The sequence below is a fragment of the Schistocerca piceifrons genome, chromosome 2, assembly GCF_021461385.2.
Source record: "Schistocerca piceifrons isolate TAMUIC-IGC-003096 chromosome 2, iqSchPice1.1, whole genome shotgun sequence".
Classification (NCBI taxonomy): domain Eukaryota; kingdom Metazoa; phylum Arthropoda; class Insecta; order Orthoptera; family Acrididae; genus Schistocerca; species Schistocerca piceifrons.
Genome location: NC_060139.1, coordinates 480,490,934 through 480,517,445, shown reverse-complemented (window position 1 = coordinate 480,517,445; position 26,512 = coordinate 480,490,934). Strand labels below are relative to the sequence as shown.

Genomic DNA, 26,512 nt, shown 5'->3' with positions numbered 1-26,512 from the left:
CACCTACTACAGTCTGGTCACAAACATCACCTATCCCATCAAACGCAGGGCTAGCTGTGAAACCACATACATGATCGACAAGTTAAGCTGCAAACACTGTGATGCATGCTACTTCGGCATGACAATCAACAAGCTGTCTGTCTGCAGGACATGGTCAGCAACAAACTGTGGCCAACAAACAACCGGACCACCTGTTGCTGAGCCAAGTCGCCCAACCCGACATTCTTCATTTCAATGGCTGCTTCACGGCCTATGCCATCTGGGTCCTTCCCAACAACACCAGCTTTTCTGAACTGCACAGCTGGGAACTCTCCCTGAAATATATCCTACATTCTTGTAACCGTCTTGGCCTCAATCTCCGTTAGTCATTGTCCTTACCCATCTAACCCCTTCCCTGTTTCCATTCCAGCACTACACAGCCCTCTATTCCACCAATGTACAGTCCTTTTCACACTCTTCTTTTCCGCTACCCCACGCCCCCTTTTCTCTCCTCTGCCTCCATCTAACACCAACTGCACCTAGCTGCCCTACTCTCCACCTCATCCCCTGCACACTCCTGGCAGCACTTTACTATCCCCCACCCCTAACCAGCTATCCCTCCTCAGCTGCCTCTTTAACCCACCCAGTTGCCCTCTCCCATCACACACTGCTCTCACAGTCTAGCTCCAGCTGCCAGAGACTGTGGTCGTGTGTGTGTTTTCTGTGTGTGTGTGTGTGTGTGTGGTTTTTTTGTCTATTTTTAACAAAGGCCTTGTTGGCCAAAAGCTCACTTTCTGATAGTCTTTCTGTTGTGCCTATCTGCGACTCAGCATCTCCGCTATTTGGTGAGCAGGAACTACCCTTTACATAATACTGTTTCGTAGAATAACTATTCACTCTATTTTGAAATTAATTTCGAACACCTGTAGTTGATAATGACCATTTATTACTATCAATTCTGAAACTCTTATGGCTTCAGCATCAGTTGCATGTGACAGTCACATTGCAGCACATCAGCAAAGTACATATTTTCGTACTCAAGCAATGCTATAAATTTACCTTGAACAAATTTTGGTTAATGTTGTCAGTTAAATTGGGGGTTACGCATAAATTTGGCTTATCACTACCCATGGTAATCTGTGTTCAACTTAGCGGTTTGATTGATGCTGCCAGGTAACATGAAGCTATACGTGACAGAATGGTCCAAATGATGAAGCCATCAGAGCTTTAAGGTCGGTCATAATAAATTATCATCATCAAATACAGCTGTTTGGAATTAATTATCAAATGGACGAGAATAAACAATTATTCTATTAAACGAAAATTATAAGCAGAACTAGTCATGGCCGTTTTAATGGCACCACCAAAGTTTTATCTAAATTGACTTAGAGAAGCCACAGGCTAATTAAACAAAAATGACTGGGCAGAAATTTGAACTCCATAACTGCCAAAAATGCAAATTTTTCTTAATCTTATTTTATTTTTTTCCCTTCCCTTCCTTCTGCTTCTTGTTCTTTTTATGAATATAGTGGATTAGAGTCCAAAAGCCTTGCATTCCAAGATATAAACCTAGGTTCATTCATTTTCCATGGAAGAAAGAGATTACAAAAATGAAACCAATGGAAAAAGGTTATCTGGGAAAGCTTCAGTAATTAGAAAATTTTATAGAAAAAATATTAAAAATATTTTGTTACACAAAATCAACATAGTCTCCTCTCTTTATATACATTCACTTCATAAGTATGCATGTACATAATAAACAGTGTGACTTTGCACAAACAAAAATAAAGTTATTCACTTTTGGCAACTCTCATTCACCTCTAAGGTTCCATTCTTTGTGACATAACAGTTATAAGGACTAGCACAGCACAAGGTGCAGAATAATTGCCATTCAACTCTTAACAGTAATAACCAATAACAATCAGTCTCTCAGTTGACACTGCTATTTTAAAGAGTCAGTACACATAAACACGATTTTTAGAAGACTTCTAAAAAGTTTACTTATAATATCTCTTCTTCTGATATCTTATTTTTATGTTTGAATATTTACATTCAAAAACATTTATCTATGCAGTACCAAAAATCATCACGTGAGGCTCTGTGACACTTCACACACTGAATAAAGGAAAACTTTTAGAAAAATAAGATTTTTTTCACTATGAGCAGGATTTTGTCATCTTCCTGGTGCCCCACAATGGGTTGCACGCAGCCTTCCCAATGTGAATAGCAGTGACACAAAACCAGTGGCCTATAGCTACTGTCAGTTCAAACAAGAAGAAATAATAAATACTATGAGTTCACAATTTTTGATCACTGCTGCAAAGTGCAATAACACAACTGCACTTTACAAAGCCACAACTCTGCAGATCAACATTATATGAACTAGAGTTATTACTTCTGCAAAAATATTGACAGAATATTCCACAGATGTGCCATACCACTTAAAAGTTTAATTTTAAAAAATCTGGAATCCCACGTACAGAAGTGTTTTTGTATGTAACCACTTCTATGGACAGTATTCAGATAAGAAAATGAAGAGCGAATACTTTTGCCTCAAGGAGGCACAGGTCACGTTTGTGGGGGTAAAGTAGTTTGTGGTGGTTCTGTCGTTTTACTGTCACTTATGTTGATAGACACACTGGCGCTATCTGACACCACCTGTTGTTGCTGCTTCTGTTGGTCTTGTTGCTTCTGCTGCTGTTTCTGTTGTTGTTGTTGTTGCTGCTGCTGCTGCTGCTGCTGCTGCTGCTCCCACGCAGCAGAGGCAGGTGCAGGCAGAGGCTCCACTTTACTTAAACGCTCACTAAGAGCCTTTAGTGCTATTTGCCTGCAAAACATAAAACATCACGAATTTAGTTTCTTAGGACCCCCCCCCCCCCCCCCCCCAAAAAAAAAGTCTCTCTCTCTCTCACACACACACACACACACACACACACACACACACACAACTTCACCCCAAGATACACATTTCTTACTAGCAATTCTATCATAAATAATTTTTCTAATTGGCAGGGGGGGGGGGGGGGGGGGGTGGAAAGTTTCACACATTTTTAAATATGCTTCTTCACAAAAATTAAATAAAAAGGAAAAAAAATTATCACCTAATACTGCCGACTAATATTTTTAAAACTTTCTGATAAGTTTTCAGTACAACAAAATTTATTAACACATAGTATACAAAATTCTTTGTGAGAAAACACAAGAGTTCAAAAAAGGAAATCACTAAATAATTTATATTTGTTTTGACAAAAGGTACATATGAACTTACATATAAAAATTATTACCAATGGGAATATTTTGTAATTTGGCTAATCATTTCAGTTGCCTGAATTTTGGTACTATTGAGGAAAAGTAGAAATAATATGGAATAGATGACACAGTTGATCAATTTTTCACCTTATCTAGCTGATGGCAAGCAGTTTCATTTCTATTAGACAGTGAAAAACAGCCTGATTTTGTACCAATTTGGCACAGTTTGAAAAAGGGAAACAGTATCCATGTTTCATGACTGCTAATGGGTGTCCAATTGACTGGATTTTAAGGGATGTACAGAAATTTAAATAAAGAAATAAAAATACAAGGCTGTATTAAATGCATAATGCAAAAGGCCTCTGAAATGACTTTGTTTGCACCATCCCACACTATAACATTTATTGGTTATGTGAAAACGTAACTTGGATATTTCTTAACATGTTTGCCCTAAGATCCGTCATTTGCAGGAAACAACCATGGTGGCAAAATGTTCAAAATATAATTTCTCAGTTAAACACTGCTTAATTAAAGTTTAAGAACAAATTTGTTCCTTTTGTTTTAGACAGACCTTACACTCAGGTATTGCAAGGCAGTGGAAGGTTGTATAGGAGGAGATACGGGCTAGCATAACTGGGACAGTCTACATATTTAAAACAAAATATGGCAATAACATGATAAATTAATGATATTATCTTTATTATTATTGCAGCTATCCCAAAAGATAAAAAACGTTTTTGGACATTTATTTAGACATAACGGATCATAAGAATAAAAACAAGAACATTCTCTGGAGAAGATTCTCAGTGCAAAAGAGCATTCTGAAACAAAGTTCTCAGTTTCATAGGAATAAAAACTATGAAGCATATTCTCTGATCACAGAGTACTATCTCACTACCTCCCCTCCTCCTTGATTAAGTTCTCAGGAAAAAGGTTAAAATCTGACATCTCTGGTTCTCAGTTTGTTTTTGTTTGCGTTCCAGAGAGAGAGAGAGAGAGAGAGAGAGAGAGAGAGAGAGAGATGCTGAGAAATGTTTACTGCATTATTTCTGTACCGAAATGGAAGATTTACAATTAGCTTTTGTGAATACTGTAAAAGATTATTCTTCTGTTATTAGCAAATCACAAACTCCAGCCTCAAGGAAGGAAAACGCAGATAGTATAAAGGAAATTCGACACCATTACAGGGCAAATTTTGGGAAAGGAATTTCAGATGAGCAGATAATGAAAAAACTTCACAATATGATTTAAACAAAGTGTAAGACATGTAAATAAGATGAGGAACATTGAGATCATTCTAAAAAGGTGAGAACATATGTCTTTGAAATTTTTAGATGGGGATAAATGCAACCTATGATTGCCAAAATACCTGGTAAATACCATTCTCTCCATTTTTTATGTTCTTAACATTTTGAAATTGTGAATTAGTAAAACATCTGTTTTTTTATTCTGTGAAACTGAAACAATTTTTGGAAAAATCTGTTTGATATTAGACCACTTTTCTGTAAAATTATCACAGTGTGGCATGCATAAAATTGGACAAACCTCTCACACATTTTCATATAAACTGTCTTGCTACATATACTCACTTCAAAAAAGTGAGTCGTGACACACTCTAGGATTACTGCTTTTTAATTTGTTTTGGAAGCTTCTGCCATAGGAGGTTCCACCTGTGCTAGTGTCTCTTCCTCGGGGGCTAGTTCAGAGTTCACCGATTCCAACTGTATTACCTTGAGCACAAGCAATTTTACAACAAATACAAATTGTAATAGAAACTCCCCATATCCACTGGGTCCAGAAATAACAATACCTCATACTCACCCATTCTGGGGCCTGAGAGAGTGCCAAAATGACAAAGATTAAGCATGGAGACAGATGAGACTATGAATTTTTCTAATGCCGAATGTCCTGAAGAGGAAGCAGCAGAAATTGGTAAGATAAAGATAGACTGAATTTTGTGATGTCACAGTATAACACTGTCTTTTTTTAATTAACAATTTTTTTTTAAATTGAATGTTCATTTACAATCTTCATTTTCCTAATGCCATATCCTCTTAAAGAAATGATTCAGTATAAATTTCCTTTCAGTGAAATAATAAGAGTAACAAGTCCCAATCTGAAAAGTTAAAGGTTAAAAAATGTGTGCAATCATTTACTGTAGTATCTGACAAATACCTTCACTACAGCCATGAAACAGTTATTAGGTAAAAGTAAAATAGATTAGAGCGGAGGAAGAAAAACACTAAATTTCATTTTGTGATGTGACAGCAGAACACTACTTTTTATTTTCATCAAAATGGTATTTCATTATAACTGAAGAAGTAAAAATTGTAAAATTACAAAAAAATGCAAGTTAGTTTATTTATAAAATATTAGGAACAAACCCACACATTACAGCTGATATATTACATTTTAACAATTCCCCATCTCCTGTTTATACTAGGTATACAGATGTCTGCTGGTTCCTCTTCTCCCAATGCTGGAAGATTATAGTCGTTATCACTAGGTGCCTCAAAATCCTCATATCCTATTTGCTTTGCTAGATTGTACAAAATAAAACAGGCTATGATCACACTAGGGTTTTCGTCTGGGCAAGCCTTACTTTGTCTTGCAGAATTCGGAAATATCTTTTCACCTATCCCAAGCATCGTTCGATTATCAACCTTTCCTTACAGCAAAGTCAGCTGTATGTCCTCTCATCAGGTATTTCGGGATTTCGGAACGTTGTCATTAACCATGGTGCAATACTATTTCCTTGATCTCCAAAAATTAAAGCACTGCACTGGTTCTCTTATAATATAGGGCATGCATCCGAGTTTCTCCATATCCTAGCATCATGTACAGACGCAGGCCATGAAGCATCAAAACTAGTGAAATTTCATTTTAATCACATGTTGTTTGCACATTTACAGAAGGAAAGCCCTTTTGATTAATATATATGTCTCCATGTGCAGCAGGTACAATCGAGGAATCCCAATGCACAACAAAACCGATATCCTGACAGCCACAAACTTTTGCTGTTTCTAGTTCATTTACGTTTCTCAGAAATCAGATCCACAACAGTGCTTTTTCTGGTAACCTGTAGAAAAAACACATGAAAATGTCAGTGACACGACTGCATGGTATATTCCTAAATCTTCTTCTGCACCACTAAATAGTGCAAAAATGTTTCCATTTTACATATTTGGGAAAGGGCGCTGCCTCTTCTTTCTTGATTTTCAGTAAGAAAATTATTTGCCAGCCAAATAAGGTTTTCACTGTTAAATTTATATAAACTTCTACTGTTTCTTTCTTCTGTGTTTTTCCATGCTATGTGAATCTTTTTTTTTTTTTTTTTTTTACTTTCAAGCACCATACATTCCGCCATTTTCACTAAAAGCACTTGGTAAAACTTAACCACAACAGAACATACTCCACTCAAAGTATGCTACAAAGCTCTCTTCAAAAAAACTGAGAATGTTCCCATCTTGTGAGAAACGTCTCTGGTTTTATTCACACAATATCGGAAAAAGTTCTTTGTTTTGAGCAACATCCCCCACCCTTTTATTCATACTGCGAATATTCTTGGATTAAGTATATTCTCCAACTTGCTATAATCATGTGAACCAGATAATATTCTCCGAAATTCCAAGTATGAAGTATATTCTCCGTTTTATGCATACAACCTAATAAGATTTTACCAGACATATTGGATTAAGAAAATACGTGGGACAGAAAACCACAGGAAGGCCAAGAAAGAAAATAAATCTTCATCACCATGAAATAAATAGGATTGAACATAAATAATTACAATCCTGAACAAATCTATATGCAAACAAATGAAAATAAATAATGTACAGTTAATGAGGAGGGGGAGGGGGACTGAAGGGGGGGTGGGAAGTAAATCTCCAACAGCGCACATTGTTTAACTCAATTCACTATTTTGGAGGTATCGAAGAAGATCGTAGCATGTACATACAACAACTGATGTACACGTTGACATTATTCTTTCGGGGGAGAAACTAATATTATTCAAAAATTCCCTTCCTTCACAAACAAATTTCCATGCCTACTTAGGATTCAACCATTTTTCCTTATATTTCTTGTTACTGCAACTGTGCTGTTTATTACTGACTGAGATAATACACAACAGTTCTATCCTTGGATTTATTGAATTTCTAGGGGGTAGGACTTTCATAATTTATAACATTTACCTGCGTCTTTCCATATCCTGTGGGTCAATGCCAGGCAAGCTAATAGTGATACCTGCAGGAGCAGACATATCATACCGCCGTACCATTCGCCTGCATATTCCCATACGCACAAGAAATCCATGCACAGTGTTGCTCAGAACTGCAATGGGTGGTTGCAGTACATTTGGGAAGAAACTGCAAAAACAGATACAAAGCATTAAACACAATCATTAGATATACAGGGTGATTCACGAAGGTATGCAAATATTTTAATGTTATTCCACAAGAAAAACTAAAGAAAATAGTCGATATAAACATTGGTCTGCAAATGTTTAGTTACAGAGTTACTGCTAATAAAAGATTTTGCCTGAAATTTAGCAACTTCGCTAATATGAAGCCATTGCAAAACTGTACAAGGTTAAAGTAAAGTACAATTTCCATTTATTTTGTTGTTATTGGTCTGCTGAATCTAAAAAAACATATCCCAAATGTGTATCTGCAGTAGTTTTCCAGAACATCCAGAGAAGCAAAGATTATTATACAAATAAATTTGTGTATTTTCCATTAAGAATGGAGAAACATTTATGTCATTGTTGGCAACCGTTAGTGAGTTGTTTCAGCCATTTCCTAACCTTGAAACAAGTTAGTTTTGTTTACGAGGGCAAAGTTAACACACATGAGGCATTACTTGCTCGCATTATGAATGCAATAGACGAAATTAAGAACACCCCTGTGAAACAGAAAAGAGCAACATAATCTGTTCATACACGTGCAGCTAAATGCATTGAACTTGGTGGAGACATTTTTGAAGATTTATTGTGAACATATTGTGAAATTGTACATACACTGTACAACTTCCTTAATACTGAGCTTTATTTTTTCCGGTTTAACATAAATTCACGTGTGCTATGGTATTAATAAAAGCAGATTATCTGACACATTCAAACAGTTTCTGTTAACATTATTAGCATCATTTTCCAAAATTAAATTCTCTACAACTTCTGTTGAAAACTTTATGCAATTGTTTGGAATTTAGAAAAAATTGGGCCAAGTAGTTAATAAATTAAAAATTTTATGAAATTACATCTTTGCTTCTCTGGATGTTCTGGAAAACTACTGCAGATACACATCCGGGATTCACATCTGGGACATGTTTTATTAGATTCGCCACATCAATAACAACAAAATAAATGGAAATCATGCTTTACTTTAATCTCTTATAGTTTTGTGATGGCTTCATATTAGCGAAGTTGCTAAATATCATGCAAAATCTTTTATTAACCATAACTCCGTAACTAAGCATTTGCAGATCTGTGTTTATATGAACTTTTCTCTTTAGTTTTGCTTGTAGAATCACATATTAAATTATTTGCATATCTTTGTGAATCACCCTGTATGTATTTCCACTACATGGGTAACAATAAATAGTACCAGTACAGTCATAAGTTAGTAACTTTTTGGAGAAATAAAGTTTTAATTGCACATCTATGGCAAACTGGAATCACATGGAGGCCACTGTTGGTAAAATCTGGGGAATTTAGATACAAAGAGATATGCATTAAGTGCAATATTCCACTGCAGTACAATAAATGCCACTGGCACACAACACTGGTGTTTTAGGAATCACAAAAAAACAAAACAAGTTAGAAATTATAACATGAACTGAATAGACAAAGCAATGAGTAGATACAATTCAACTAATGTCCCAGGAGGAATGGAATTCAACTAATATACATGGTGTCCCCCATATTCAGTGATATATCAAGAATGCTTATTTGAAGCAAAAAACTTCAAAACTTCATACGGATATATGCCCTACTCTGAATGGTTTTCAAGAAAGAGCCCACATATTCCGTACATTTGTTTTTGGCTAGTGTTATGCACATGTATGTCTCACGCATTCAGCCTCTATTATCTTTCCTTCTAGCCCATCCTAAATTTGTTTGTTGGACGCCTTGAGACCATGTCTTTGGCCACATGAACTGCAATGTACGTCTAGCATGACGAAGCCCCTCCAAATTTTACCTGACGTGTGAGGGAACATCTCAACCGCACTTACAATTATTGCTGGAATTGTAGTGGTAGTACAATTAACTGCTCACAAAGATTGCCATACCTTATGCCATTAGATTTTTGTTTATGGGGTTGGATGAAGTCAGATTGTGAGCTGTACAACAACTGTAATGTGAAATGTATGATGATCCTTAGAGGTGAATGCCTTTAAAATTCATATTTTTCAAATGACACTTTGCATAATACATGTTGTAAAGTTTATTAATTGTTGTACATGTGTGAACTTACATTCAATAATACAGAAAATTAATAAAAATGTACATTAAATGTGTTCTATCTCAGAAACCACTCAAAATAGGGTGTATGTAAATGTGTTCTATCACATAAACCACTCAGAATAGAGTGTATGTCCACATGAAGTTTTTTGCTTCAAATGATTGTTCCAGTCATATCCCTCAATACGACCATTTCTCATAAGACACCCTGTATAGCACTCATCTGATAAACCCCTACTTATCACAACAGTAGGAAGTAAATGCAAGATCTGGTAAGAGCATGAGAGTAGGGATGTCAGACACTACGAGCAATAAGTAAGGTCTGTATACGTTGCAGATGTCAGTTCAGCATGTCACAATCTCAACTTACTGCAATTAGTCCTAGTTACTGCAAAATTTAAGCCTGCATGAAGCGTTCCATGAGAAGAATTGTTGGTAATATATTGCTACTAGTGACTAACAAAAAAACAATACATAAGCTGGCATAAAACATTTTAACTAGAACTGAAGGACATTTTACATACTTGAAACTGTGACAGTGGCCAAACTGATCACAGTGTCAGAGCTATTTTAAGAAATTATTAATTGCAACAAAAAAACTGTTTGTGAAAATAACACACAAACTGAAACTCAACATTTTTCATTACTAATTATCATTTTTATTTGTGACTGGATTCTTTATGGTATAAGGAGTCACGTCTGTCAGTTGTCTTGTTCCTGAATTTTGGCACATTGCTCTGCTGTCAATGTTTTTACTCGCTGTTCAGATGCTGCAGAAACAGCTTAAGGCAGATAATGTTCCTTTAGCTGACCCTTACAGAATTTGTGCATTTATTATGGAAAAATTAAATGCATGGTACAACATTTGTAGATCTACTGACCAATCCAACAAAGCTGCTTTACCATATATTCTCTAGCTATATAGTCCAGTGTATCCATTCCATATTTCATTTTATTGTAATATTTAAAGGCTTTTGGAAAACACTGAGAACAAGAACATTTTTATATTTCTTGCCTTAATAATCAGACAAGGCTGTATTTCCATGTGTCATAATACTAGTTTCATACAATGGTGCTTTTGATATTATTCTCTTTTCTTGGATTGTTCACTGTACCCAGTTGGCTTAACCCCTGCTCTTAAATATTCTGGTCATCAGATGTAATGATTTGGAAAAATATTATCTGTGGTTACATTCCTTCCGATTCTAATGCACCATAAGTTCCGTGACACGTTATTCAAAAAGGGCTTATTTCTCTGACTGATGCTCTTTCTTTCCCAGCTGCATGTATATTTAATGTGCGCATTCACCGCTAACAGAATTTAAATGTCAAATTTATCTCATGTTGTTGGAAAAGAACTGTTCATAACGTGTGATGTTTTGACCCACCCGGTAAAGTGGGGAACAATCTTCAACAAACCGATTACAAACTTCTGATACAAGAAAATTGTCTGATACTTAAGTCTAAAAATTTCATATTCTCTTTAAATCTGTCTCTTGAAGTTTTGCAAAAGAAATGTGATCCCAAGTTTTCTGACCAATTCCCATGGGCCAAGAAAGCCTCCGGCATACAAAACTGCAATTTATGCTTCTAGCTCACAAAGAGAAACATACTATTTGTTGTTTCCAAGTTGTCTATGACATCCTGTCTCTACACACATTTTTAAACGTTATAGCATTACGTCACCTACAAACTATCAGCAGTGTAAAGTTTGATGTTTCTCTCCACAAGTAATGTTTGTCCTTCAGACTGGTGTAAAACATTTCTTTTATAGTCTTACAGTTGCATTCAAGACAATACGAACCTCCAACTCTGTCCTGTCTTTTCTGAATGGCACATAAAGCTGGTGAAGGTAACTGAAACCTCTCTCGCCTTCCTTGTCTCCCTCTGCTGGTTAGAATATCTTCTCTTTCTGAATGATATGCTGGTTTTAACGATAATGTTTGTCTTGTTGCAGTAACATTCATTGGTGTAATTTCTCCAGACACCTTGGAACATGGCAGGTGAATGTTTCACTCCACCAACCCCCCCCCCCCTTTTATGACGTGCACAGAACAAAAACCTTGAAAATTAACTCAAGGCTTTATTATCCATGCCCTTACTTTTGTTAACTGGAACTAACAAGTGTAATCAATTTCCCTAGAACCTGTGCTAATTACAAATATCAGTAATATAAAAATTTGTTATCATTTTCACATGTAAACATGTACCTGATAGCCAACTTTCTGATAATTTAGATGAAAAAGCCATGTAAAGGACAGCAGCATTTATACAGCTAATGTTGAAAATATGTTAGCAACTTCTAGTCTTATTTAGTTTCAGAGTAATTAGCATTCATACCTAAAACATTGTTGCTGAAATAGAACATTGTATTTTGGCAAACTAGGCAGCATAATTCAATAGTAAATACTGTTTTGAGCGAATTTAGACTTTCTCTGTGAATCTCGATGATGATGTCTTCTCAGGTTATCAGTCAAGTCAAGGCATCATTCAGCAGCAACATTTCAAGAAGTTTCCTACTTCTTATCTTCAAGTGAAGTCTTCACGGATTATCAGCCGGGTCAAGGCATGTTCTGCAGCAACGTTTGAACAAGTTTCATACTTGTTATCTTCACGTGAAGTCACTTTGCCTGAAGACGACAAATGGGAAACTCGTTGAAACATTGCCGCGGAACAACGCCTTGACTTGGCTGATAATCCAAGAAGACTTCATCAATTAGTGTTTTATCTAAAGGTTCACATTCAGAAGAATCTTCCTCCACTGTTCAATTCGAGAACATAAATATTTAATTAAAATATGTAAAAAGCCAGTGAACAACAATAGATAAATGTAGTTCTAATTATTATGATTTTATAAAAGAGAGGCTGTTGGAGGCCTTTTTAGTCAGTATGCAGAAGGTCATGAAATTTGCAAGACCTACATCTACCTTTAAGGGAAAATGTATTGCAGACAAGTTAGCACAAACTGCAATGACTACTGTGTATTAAGTTTTATCTAAATTTCACATCCAGATCATTCTGTAATTTAGTGATTGTTTTCAATGAATTACTGGACAGGGAGCATGTAATTATTATTATGGACTGTGCTAGACTTCAACAATGCTCCACCTGATAACAAGATCAGAATATGAACAGTGTTATCTCAAATAGTTGCTTACTGTTTGCATTGTTCATTGTATTAATTTGACCGCTAGATTTTAAGGACAGCGATTTGAGAACTTTATTCAATGACTGGGTTAAAAATCTGTTTGCCACACATGAACTTTTGTGTCACTTCAGTGTTCGGTTACTGCACTCGAACAATCACATTATAGGACACCAACTGAGTGCGGTATGTGGGTAACCAATTATCTGTGCATCATAATAATTACTGACAAACCATAGGTTATTCAACATCAGAGTGCAGTTAAAGTGTCTGAACCGTAAACCTGAGGTAAACCATATCATTTGAAACAGCTTACTTCTGGCAATTTTCAGCCAGATTTGACTGAGGCAAAGCCAATGGGGGCAGGTTAGCACATGTAAATAAGTTTATACTTCAACATCACAACTATATTCATTTGATTCAGTACTGGTTGGTACATAACAGTGGTTTCCAATCTTTCTGAGACCACCCTTAGTGCAATCAGATTTCAGATAGCAATCTCCCTGCCCCCCCCCCCCCCCCCCCTCTTCTTCCATCGCCTAACTAAACTTTAAAATGAAAAAGAATTTTCTTTGAATGCTTATTTTTTAAATGACAAAAGATATATGATATTTCATTCAGATGTTTCATTAAATCATGAACTAATGAATCAATGAGACAACTGGTTCTGTTTATTTTTAACATATTCTTCTCAGAAAAAGGAAATTAGCTATCCATATTGAGGGTAGCCAGTTGTTACACAACATGTTTCCTCTGCATCACTCCTCTCCCCAGCAACCTACAGTCTGCAACTCCATTTAAAATAAACCAAATTAAAAAGAAAACCTTAGGCCTATTGTTTGTTAATTACTAGATTGCTGGACTACTTACTTCGGACTGGCAAAAACTGGAAGACTTCAGGCTATCAATAGTCCTACAGGGAAAAGGTGATATGACAGAATGCTCACAGTATCAACCAATTTGACTGCTCTGTCAAATCATGAAGATCTTTGAGTGGCTTATAGACACCAGGCTCCGAGCAACTGTTTCTATCACCCCGAATCAATGTGGGTTTATCAAAGGAAGTAGAACCAAAGGTGCCATTCATGCTGCTCAGATATTTATTGAGAAACACTTTGAAAAGAACAAGGATATTCATATGTCATTCCTAGACCTGGAAAAGGCCTCTGAAATGTCCCACATCAGCTTATTTGGCATGCATTACGATCTCACAAGCTTACATCCGATGGGTACAACTGCTATATCGAAATGTCTCCAGCAATGTCCAATGTGCTGTGGGAACATCATCCCCTTTTACTATCAATGTCAGAGTACATCCAGGTTCACCACTGCCTCACCTACTGTTCATCCTCCATATGGACACTGTGACATACGACCTACAGTCATCCCACCCTTGGTCACTTCTATATGCTGATGATGTTTTACTGGCAAGCAAACACAGTGAAGACCTCCAGGAACTCACAGTAATAGAATCAATGAGTAGGTAAATTTGTCCTGCAACTGAATAGCAAGAAGGCAGAACACATGGAGTGTGGTATTCAAACCACTGGGGACCATCAAAGTCGGGGGAGGAGATCTGAAGAGCGTAGAGCAATTCAAATATCTTGGCTTACTCATATGCAGTGATGGCGAAAGTCTACTGGATGTCCATGGCCATGTTAACACAGGCTGGAAGATATAATGCCAGGTGACCAGTGTCTTGTGTGATCACCATATGCCCTTATGTCTTAAGTCTAAGGTTTATAGGACTGTAGTATGCCTAGTTGCACTTTATGGGTCGGAGTGTTGGCCAATGATGACAAAGCACGAGCAGGCTCTCCACATGATGGAAATGCGCATGCTTCAATGGTCCCTTATGCTTAACAGTTTTGTCCATGCAACAAACGTCGATGCTCGATGGTGACTTGGACTTGCACCCATCTCACACAAACTACAGGAAAGCAGGTTAAGATGGCATGGACACATCAAGCACAGTAAAACAGACTTGATGGCAATAACAGCTATGCACCTGGACACAAATGGCCGACGACCTCGTGGCAGACCCAAAACATGATGTGTGGACCACATCAAGAAGGATACAGGATTAATCAATGCCACCTATGAAGATGCCATTGACAGACCCAAATGGAGCCAAATGTGTCAACAAGTAGACTCTGCTAACATTGGATAAACACTAAGAGGAAGAGTGTAGGAACTACAGCAGTGAGCAGCCATTATATAGTTACTGTTATGGTGTGCTGTCAATTAGTTCTTTTATTGTTCCAAAGTGAATAATGAAGGAATTTCTGATCTACTGTGGGAACTACCTATAACCTGGAGGTCATTTTTATGAGATATTTAAGCATACATCATATGTGATGTATATGTCTCAACTTTTCTGTCATAGAGGCATGGTACAAAGTATGTATGTAGTGGGTGGACTATGTGAGCAAGATGATTATCATGAATTCACATCACAAGCTGTAGCCTCTATCACATTGTGCCACACATTAACAGTAGTGTTCAAATAAAAAATGTAATTACTGAACAACAGAAAATCCATGCAGGAATATCAACAATGTAGGAAAAAGTAGATTGCTACTTACTGTAAATAAGACATGTTCAGCTGCAGACAGCACAATTAAAAGAGACTTACACCAAGCTTTCGGCCACTGCTTTCATCAGCAAAAGAGACACACACACACACACACACACACACACACACACACACACACACACACACACACAACCATTCATACACACATGTACACACACCTCACACATGCAACTGACTGCCAACTGTTGGTGGTCGTGTGTGTGTGTGTGTGTGTGTGTGTGTGTGTGTGTGTGTGTGTGTGTGTGTGGTCTTTTTTTTTGCCCCCCCCCCCTCCCGTCGTTTGCTGACGAAGGCTGTGGCCAAAAGCTTTGTGTAAGTGTCTATTGTGCCCATCTGCAATTTAACATGTCTTCTTTATGATAAATGTAATTATTGGTAAATTATGCATTACACAACAGTGATATAGTAAAGATCTTTAGTTTCTTGACTGAAATACAACTGAACCCTTTTGTTTTTACTCCTCTGAAAATGGGAATGAAGCATTGTACCCCTCAAGGAATAATTAGCTCCAGGTTGGAAACCACTGGTATACAATCATCCATTTGTTTTTTAATTTAACTACCTTTTAACACTTACTCTGACACCCACTGTAGATCTTCCAAATATTACATTACCTGCTAGTGTAACAACTTATGGGCCCTGCTCAATATTTGCATCATGGTTTATCAACAACAAAGCACTTTAGGTATAGTGTCATTCGATATCAAGTGGATGAGTTTTAGGAATCATCGCTACCTGAACATCTCCAATTTAAAATAAATTTTGCAAAAATGTTCCCAGTTGAAAAAAATTAAGCCCCGCAAAATCTGAGGTCAAGATATGAAAGTTTCAAGGTTCCAGGAGGCTTTCAGTTGATGGATGTATAACGTCATGCTAGCTCTACAACACTTTTGGCCAAATTTAAGAAGGCTTAAAATTGAAACTAATACTACTAACACAGTGGAAATATTTGGATCAGAAACACAACTTTTTATGCTCTTGACGCTCTTAAAGAGCGACCTGGAGACGCTGGAAGGCCTCAGACTGATATTATATAATAGTAACCAAATTTCATATTGGGTCAATCCATATGAAGTGGTTCAGTGATGGTTGTTTGACCATTTTTAAATATTTTAATTTCTTTATATGTGATGGCCCTATATTTGACAAGTTCAAAACAGTTTTTGAAAATAATTTATCTTGAACCTTTACTGGATGGTGGCCATTTTTATTTGTAGGCACGTGGCGATTTTTCAGTCTGGAGACATCAGCAAAAATTGGAATATCTCAGCATTGGTTTAAGTAAAAACATTGCAATTGACATGATTGTTTTTAGAAAAATGTCCTCTACAACATTGTCTTTTACACAAAATACCCTAAATTCAAAAATAACTAGTCAAAATGACCTCCAAAGATTGGTATCCACATTTTCAAAAATCCACTTTTCCGGCCCAAAAATAACAAACAAGGAGCGATATGAGAGTCTATTTTTTTTCCTATAGTTAGATATCATGCACTACTAGCCTCATATAGAGCAAGAACACTTACAAATGTTTCCTTAATTTTTTACGAATTTTTGAAATTTGAAAATTTTCATTTTTTGTAAAGCTTGGGGTTAGTTATCTCAAGTGGGACTGAATATAAAAATATTATTTTTGCACAGTTTGTACACCTAAATGATGGGAGCAAACTGTAAATATTTCAACATTGATATCTGAGTGTGAACAAAGATCTGAATTTTTGAAAATGAGGAGATAATTCACATTTACTCTACAACTGATCTTATGGCTGTTGCCTATCTAAATGGTTTATTATTTCATTGTAATAAAATTTAATTGTGACATATATTTAGTTAGCACTATCACCCAATTTTCATTTAGTTTACTTATTTTTAATAATGCAATATTAAACAATAGGGACTTTCGCTTTTGTTCTATGTTAATAAAAATGCCCATTTATGTTTAGGTTTATTGTCAATAAAGAAGTACATTATTGCTGGGTGTGGCATTGATGTAGTCAGTCTGTTCTGAGTCTGTTAGAGTGGATGTACATACTTCGTCAAGAGTGTAGAATGTGTTATGTGCTTTGTTCTGTGTGTAATTTGTAATTAATTTTGAGAGATTAAATGGAATGCAAGAACATGGATGAACAGTGCTCCTATGGACAGATAGTGAGTGAAGTGTATCATAAAACAGTTTATGGTTCAGTTTCAAAAAAGTTGAAAAATTTCAATGACTTTGATGAAGTTAGACAAACTTTGTTTAAATTTCAAGTAAGTTCTTTTGTAATATCAGTGTGTGAGTATGGTGAGAAAAAATATATTCTGAAGTACAATCACATTTTTGGAAGAAAGTGCTGTGATCCACTTTCCCAAGTTCATAAAAAACCTATTACTAAAGAATTGAGGGAAATAAAACTTGAACATCTGTCCTTGTTATGTGAAACTACTTCCCAAGTGAAATGTAATGTGATTCCTGGAAATTCCCTGTGCCCAAATTGTTACTCAAAAATATTTGTTGTGGATCCAGAACCAGAATCATGTAACCTTGTTCCTAATGTGGAAGCAGTTAGCATACTGAATTTTGCTTGTTCTAAGTTAAATGTATCTCCTACTTCAAAAATAATAAAATTAAGTAGCAGAAAAAGAAAAGCACCTATTGAAAATAAGGTACAACAAATTTCAGCCAAAATTACACAAGATGTGGAGTCATGCTTTAATAATACAGATACCAACATTATTTCTAAAGAAGAAGAAAACCTACCACAAGCATCATCTGACACTGAATACTTGAGCTTAATAGAGAAATTAAAAATTAAATGTTCAGTGACAGCTAAAGAGGAAAAAGTTAAAATTTTAAGTTTCCTCCCTGACCCATGGTGAAGAGAAAAAAAAATTCTTCATGAATTCAACGTTTCTCATCATTTGGTTAAACTAACCCGAAAATTAGTGGAAGAGCAAGGCATTCTTCCAGTTTTAGGAAAGAAGAAATGAGTAGGTATAAGTGAAGAAACAATTAAAAAGCTCCAGCAGTTTTTTTAAAGATGATGAAAACAGTAGAATGTGCCCAGGTTGCAAAGATAGCAAAAGAGTTGTTATAAATAAAGTAACAAAGCAGAAATGACTAGTGCTGTAAAGCTTAAATGAACTTCATGTAGCTTTCAAAAATTCTCATCCTGAATGCAAAATTGGAAGGTCATAATTTTGTGACCTCTGCCCTAAGTGATGTATTTTGGCTGGATCCTCATGGACACACTCCGTGTGTGTTTGTTTATATCATCAAAATGTCATGATGATGACTGTGGGTGCAAAACTCAGTGATCTTAACTACAAAGAGTTACTAGAGTCAATGGGTCTGTGACACTAACAGTTATGACTGCATAATGAGTTTGTGTAATAAATGCCCTGGTAAGAAAACCATTATCGAATTGTTTCACGAATATGGCGAGGAAATGCCAAACAGTATTACCTTCAAAAAGTGGGTCACAACTGACAGGGCAGAAATGATAACAGTGGTTGAATCTCAGGAAGAGAACTTGGAATCTTTAATTGATAACTTACAAAAACTCAAAAGTCACCACTATGTTCCTAAAATCCAAAGTAAGTTTTTGAAGGGCAAAATAGCACAACTTCATGAAACTGAATGCATAGTGCTAGCTGATTTTGCAGAAAATTTTATGTTTGTAATTCAGGATGCAACACAAGGATACCACTGGGTCAACAACCATGCAACAGTGCATCCATTTATTCTCTACTTTAAAAATGAGAAAGATAAAGTTTGCAGTTCTTCAATTTGCATTCTAAGTGACTACTTGGAGCACAACACTTTGGCTGTACATGTGTTTCAAAAATATGTAATAAATTACATAAACAAACATTTTCCCACAGTTGAGATGCTGATATACTTTTCAGATGGAAGTGGTAGTCAGTATAAGAACAAAAATAATTTTTCAAATCTGTGCAAGCACAAAGTAGACTTTGGGGGTTGGAGGCTGAATGGCACTTTTTTGCATCTTGCCATGGTACAAATGCATGTGATGGGGTAGGACGTACAACAAAATGTGAAGTAAGTTAAGCCAGCCTATAAAGACCAACCACAGACCAAATTCTAACAGTACAGGACATGTATGTCTTTTGCAAGGAACAACACTTCAAATCACATTTGAAAACTGTATAGCAATAGAAGGAACAAGGCATTTCCACAAATTCCTGGGCATTGCAGAAAACTTAGTTCGATGCTATGAAACATCAGAAATCGAAATTTATGAGGATCATTGTGTCAGTAAAATTACATCTCTGTCTTTAACAATGAATGGTATAGTGGTGTGTGTGTTTATGATGAACAGTGGTGGCTTGCAGAGGCTGAAAGAATAAGTTTGGAAAACAATGATGTTTTTGTGCTTTTTTACCACCCTGCTGGCCCAGGAACATAATCCAAGAACTCGACTAGTGACAAAGTTTGGATACCAATGAAAAACGTTTTAAAGAAACTTTCAGTGCTTGAACTTACCACAGCAACTGGGGGGGGGGGGGGGGGGGGTCTTATTCCATAACACAGAAGCTGTCTGAAGAAATAAAAAGAAAATTCACCACCAGGTTTAGGAACAGTCGTATCTTGAAGGATGTTAATTGAGAATATCTATTTTAAGTATGTCAAAATATAAATGTTAATTTCAGTGATGTTTCCACTTTTGTATATAATTCAGTACCTTACTTCAATAATAATTGATTATATCCCATCGATACCACACATGAATAGGCAACAGCAAAAATAATATTTTTATATTCAGTCTCACTTGAGATAACTAACCCCAAGCTTTACAAAAAATTAAAATTTTCAAATTTCAAAAATTCATAAAAAATTAAGGAAACATTTGTAAGTGTTCTTGCTCTATATGAGGCTAGTAGTGTATGATATCTAACTATAAGGAAAAAAAAACAGACTCTCATAAATCACTCCTTGTTTATTATTTTTGGGCTAAAAAGTGGATTTTTGAAAATTTGGATACCAAACTTTGGAGGTCATTTTGACTGGTTATTTTTGAATTTAGGATATTTGGTGTAAGAGACAATGTTGGAGAGGACATTTTTCTAAAAACAATCATGTCAATTGCAATGTTGTAACTTAACCCAGTGCAGAGATATTCTTATTTTTGCACTTACAAACGAAAATGGCCGCCATTCAGTACAGGTGAAAGGTAAATTTTTTAAAAAAAAAATCTGTTTTGAACTTCTCAATTATAGGGTAATCACATATAAAAAAATTAAAATATTTAAAAATGGTCAAGCAACCAACTTAATTTGTATTGGACCACTTCATTTGGATTGGCCCTATTTTAAGACATTACCAGGGGCTGACATGGACTCTGACCACAAATTATTGGTTATGAACAGCAAATTAAAATTGAAGAAATTGCTAAAAGGTAGAAAATTATGGAGACAGGACATGGATTAGTTAAAACAACCAAAGACTGTTGAGAACTTCAGGGGGGGGGGGGGGGGGGGGGAGTGTTAGGCAATGACTGACTGGAATGTGAGGAAAGAATACAGTAAAAGACAAATGGGTGGCTCTCAAAGACAAATAATGAAGGCAGCAGAGGATCAAATAGATAAAATACAAAGTCTAGTAGAAAGCCTTGGCTAACACAGGAGACACTGAATTTAATTGTGAAAGGAGAAAATATAAAAATGTAGCAAATGAAGAAGGCACAAGGGAATACAAACACCTAAAAAATGAGTGTGACAGGAACTGCAAAATGGCTAACCTCGGATGGCTAGAGGACAAATGTAAGGATTTAAAGGCATATATCACTAGGGAAAGTTATATATCACCTACAGGAAAATTACAGAGGCCTAGAGAAAAGAGAAGCAGCTGTCTGAATATCAAGAGGTCAGATGGAAAACTAGACCTACACAAAGAAGGGAAAACTGAAAGGAGTATATAGTGTATCTATACAAGAGAGATGAACTTCAAGACAATATTATAGAATGAAATAAGACACAAATGAAAACGAGATGGGAGATATACTGTGAGAAGAATTTGACACAGTACTGAAAGACCAAAGTTGAAACAAAGCCTGTATTAGACAACATTCTGTCAGAATACTGATAGTCTTGGGATAGCAAGCCACGACAAAACTCTTTCATCTAGTGAGCAAGATGTATGAGACAGGTGAAATACCCTCAGACTTCAAGAATAATATAATAATTCCAATCCCAAAGAAAGCAGGTGTTGACAGGTGTTAAAATTACCGAGCTATCAGTTTAATAGTTATGGTTGCAAAATACTAACACAAATTCTTTACAGACGAATGGAAAAACTGTTGGAAGACAATCTCGGTGAAGATCAGTATGGATTCTATAGAAATGTTGGAATACCAGAGGCAACTGACCCTATGACTTATCTTAGAAGATAAGTCAAGGAAAGGCAAACCTATGTTTATAGCATTCGTAAACTTACAGCAAGCTTTTGGCGATGTTGACTGGGATACTCTCTTTAAAATTCTGAAGGTAGTAGGGGTAAAATACAGGGAGCGAAAGGCCATTTAAAACCTGTACAGAAACCAGACAGCCACTGTAAGAATCAAGCGGCATGAAAGGGAAGCAGTGATTGAGACGGGGGTTGGGACAAGTTTGTAGACTATCCCCGATGTTATTCAATTTGTGCACTGAGCAAGCAGTAAAGAAAACCAATGAAAAATTTGGAGTAGGGATTTAAGTGCAGGGAGATGAAATAAAAACTTTGAGGTTTGTCAATGACATTGTAATTCTGCCAGAGACGGTAAATGACTTGGAAGAGCTGCTGAACAGAATGGGCACTGTCTTGAAGGCAGAATACAGGACAAACATCAACAAATGCAAAACAAAGATAATGGAATGTAGTCTAGTTAACTCAGGTGGTGCTGAGAGAATTAGATTAGGAAATGAGACACTGAAAGTAGTATATGAGGTTTGCTATTTGCGTGGCAAAATAACTGATGATGGCCAAAGTAGGGAGGACAAAAAATATAGACTGGCAATGACAAGGAAAGCGTTCCTGAAGAAGAGAAATTTGTTAACATCGAAATTAGATTTAAGTGTTAGGAAGTCTTTTCCGAAAGTATTTGAACTGAATGTAGCCATATATGGAACTGAAACATGGATGATAAACAGTTTCGATAAGAAGAGATAGAAACTTTTGAAATATGGTGCTACAGAAGAATGCTGAGGATTAGATGGGTAGATCATCTAAGTAATGAAGAAGTACTGAACACAATTGGGTAGAGAAAAGAAACTTGTGACATAACCTGATCAGAAGACAGGATCAGTTGGTAGGACACATTCTAGGACATCAAGGGATCACCAATTTGTCAGTTTGTGTGCATACGTGTGTGTGTGTGTGTGTGTGTGTGTGGAAGGGGGGGGGGGGGGGTAAAAATCAGAGAGGGAGTCCAAGAGATGAATGGAGTATGCAGAAACAGAAGATTGTAAGTTGCAATAATTATTAAGAGATGATGAGGCTCACACAGGATAGAGTAGCATGGAGAGCTCCATCAAACTAGTCTTCAGACTGAATACCATAACAACATATTTAAAATTTAAGGCTTTGTAATTAACCATTTTCGTACAACATGATGTCGGAGTTGCAGAAAATGTAAATCACAGAAATTTTTCAGTCATGTTTTGCCTGTGACAATTTTTGAATAGATGCAGTATACAAAGTGCTCTTTAGAACCTTCACAGTTACTTGTTAGCCATTCTACTGAGCTACAACAGTTATCTGTGAGTATTTTGGAAGTAATTATTATGTAAACATATCAAAATTTTTGAACCACATTTGTGTAATACCCTGATGATGTATTGCTACATATTATCACATCCTATTTTCTTTATTCTTATTTCATTTGAAAGAGCAGGTGGTTTTGTACTAGAATTGGCTTAGTTTTTACTGGATATCCTCTGAATAAGGTTTAAAAGATGAGTTTAAAACAGTTGTCAAACATTTGTTAACTGTTACTATATTTAATGTTTAATAAATTTGTGTTATTATTAAGTGCTGAAATTTAGTATATTGGCCAATATTTTTGTATCTATATCTGAACATATTCAAGAAATTACAATAATTGAAATCCACAATGGAATTAACTCAAATTGGAGAACAGGCTGCCACTCACTCATTTACGATCATATAAATGAACACCATCAAGTACTAGACACACATCCACGCACACGCGTTTTGAAAACACAGCATGTTCATTAAAGTAATAATTGCTGGTGGCAGCTACCAAAAATCACAACATAATATGCATTTGCCATAATGTCTGGAAACAGCTGCATGCGGATGTGTGTAGTACCTAGAAAAGTACATTTGTACCTTCACCTATAGGTAAGTGGTAGTCTGTCCTTTATGAAATATAACAATGAAACTAGTCACTTTTGAGTCCAAATATACACGGAGAAATTTGTTCTCAACTTAGTTGTCAAGCTGGCAGTAAAGCCAGAATTAACTTCTTGTAACTTAGGCCCACAGTCTGTTTTGTACAAGAATTTCAATGTTATACCACTAACAATCGTCTATAAACTTATCAGGAAAACATAATGAGATGAGAACAGTAGCTTCAGCTGCAAACTTGGGAATCTGCTAACACATACATACTTACAAATAACTGGAGTCATGACATGGCACAGACATGAGTTACAAGCAATGGTGCCCTTGTAGGACTGTACCCCTTTTTACAACTTGTTAAGGAATCACAGGTATTTATACTACAACATAATGCCAAATTCAAAATGCATGCAAGCATGGAAGTTGTAATTGGAATGGCAGAGGTAATACTTACAATGGAGATAACACTGACAGAAGTAACATAATGGCTTCACCTGTGTTACTGTTCATACACGTTACATGCCTTGAACATGGCACCAATTATTTGTAAGCAAATCAGTGTACATAGTAACTGTCTGCACTATTGTAGTCTCCCCATTATATTTTCCTTATACACATGTCTTATATGTTTGTATGTGCTTCACAACAGCATAATGTCAAATTTTCAATAGCAAAAATGAAAACTTCTGCAGCAATAAGCAGAATAAATTGATTTGTTTTGCTTACTAGATACCTTTGCTTCAAGCCCCTCTAGCAGAAGAGCGTCTACTTAAAATTATTTTGTGTAAAACAGATGGTTCCGGGTGTTGGTTACACAACTGAGGGTATCATCAAAACTTTTTAGTAACTGAAAGAAAGGACTCTAGTCGCCAGAATTTCAATCTGATCAACAAAGACTGCTGAGACTACTCTTTGGTTATGACGCTGAATCTAATTCAGCTATCTACCTCTGTCATGATTCTTTGCTTATCGCTCAGTCTGTGGCACAACATGCTGGATTTCTATGGCTGCTTCACTATCCATGCCATTTGGAGCCTCAACTCAACCACCAGTTTTCTGAACTTTGTAGATGGAAGTTATCCTTCAAAAACACTCTTCACTCCTGAAATTATCCTCCTGAAATTATCCCAGTCTCCACCCGATCTCCACCCAACAGTTTCCACCCCCCTCTGTCCTACCGCATTCTCCCTATCCTCGTCTCCCACCCTCTTTGTTTGCCACCCTCTGTCAATGCACCTGCCCATTCTTCCCGGCTCTTCTCCTTTTCTGCTTCTTCCCCCCCCTCTCCCCATCTCCCAGCCCCACAGCCTCCCGACACCGCACCTGTTGGCTGTCTAGTGCCTGGACACTCTGCCAGACAGTGCTCCTCTCTTCCCCCACCAGTACACTGCTATCCTTCCCCCTCCCCCCCCCCCCCCTCTCTGCCCTCTCCAGACTGCTGCTTCCATTCCATGTGACAGTTGCATTCTGGTCCGAGTTGGCAGAGATGGCAGTCATGTGTGCATAAGGTGTGCTTACTTCTGTGAGTGAATGTGTGTATGTTTCTTTTCTAATGAAGACTGTTGCTAAAAGCTAACGTGTAAGTTTTTAATTGTGCCTGTCTGCAGCTTAACTTGTAATCTTAATGGTAAGTATCAGCTACGTTTTCCTTACATTGTAGAAACTGAAACCAAACTAGTCTTATTTCTATGCCATAAATGCTTTGGGTTACTGATTTACATCTACATTCATCCTCTGCAAATTGCTGTGAAGTGAAATGCAGAGGTTATTTCCCAATGTACCACACACTATAATTTTTTCCCATTCCATTTGCAACCAAAGCACTAGAAGAATGTGTGCTTAAATGCTTCTGTAAGTGCTGTAACTAGTCTATTCATATCTTTGCGACAATTCGTATGAAGAGGTTACAGTATATTCCCATATCCCTCACTTAATACTAGTTCATGAAACTTTGTAAGTAGGTTTCCATGGGATAGATGGTGTCTATCTTCAAGTGTCTGCCAGTTCAGTTTTTTGGCAATTCCATGGCATTCTCACATGGGCCAAACAAACATTCATGCTGCCCTTCTTTGTGTATACTGAATATTTACAGTTAAACCTATTCGGTATGGTTCACACTAGTGTGTTGTCAGAAATCTCCTTAACAGAGTGACTATTTTCCCAGTATCCTACCAATGAACTGAAGGAGTCCACCTGCTTTACCTATGATTCAGATTATGTGATTGTTCCATTTCCTGGCCATACAAATTCATACACCCAAGTGTTTGTAAGAATTGACTGATTCCAACTGTGACTCACTGATATTGTCAAGACATATCCACACTCAAGCCCAAACCTGAAAGCAGGGTGATCAATGAAATACAATACTTGGCACGGAGAGCACATTTATGGAACTGACCTCCTGGATGGAGACTGAAGTTATTTATGTTAACACCGTATGTTCCAAATGCTGGGATTTATACAAACATCAGAAATTCTAGAACAGGCCTGTTCAGGAGGCGGCTAGGTGACCACGACTGCTCACACTCACTCACTGCCCGTGTAGTGAGAGTTTGTGGTAGAATGTCTCAGTCAGACGTCATAATGCATCACAGCGGCAGTGCACATTGTACACTCTCTTCAGAGGAATAACTGTGTGTTAAGGTCACCATAGCCTTAGTTTGTATTTATGCTGCATCCTCACTGCTAACACATAGCACCTCACTGCCAGTCAGGTGCCTTGTTGCTTTTACACTGCAGCC

At 36.7% G+C, this 26,512-nt stretch overlaps 1 protein-coding gene across 1 annotated transcript in view; it reads right to left on the bottom strand.

Annotated features, from left to right (window-relative positions):
• Positions 1-1,669: 1,669 nt before the first annotated feature.
• The window catches only part of LOC124776483 (transmembrane protein 115-like), a 46,942-nt gene continuing 22,099 nt past the window's right edge, over positions 1,670-26,512 (bottom strand). Inside the window, exons 2-3 of the mRNA XM_047251497.1 lie at positions 7,422-7,595; positions 1,670-2,806 (exon numbers count right to left, since the gene is read on the bottom strand). Coding sequence (XP_047107453.1) covers positions 2,548-2,806; positions 7,422-7,595 — 433 coding nt within the window. The 3' untranslated portion in view covers positions 1,670-2,547. The remainder of the gene's footprint in view (positions 2,807-7,421; positions 7,596-26,512) is intronic.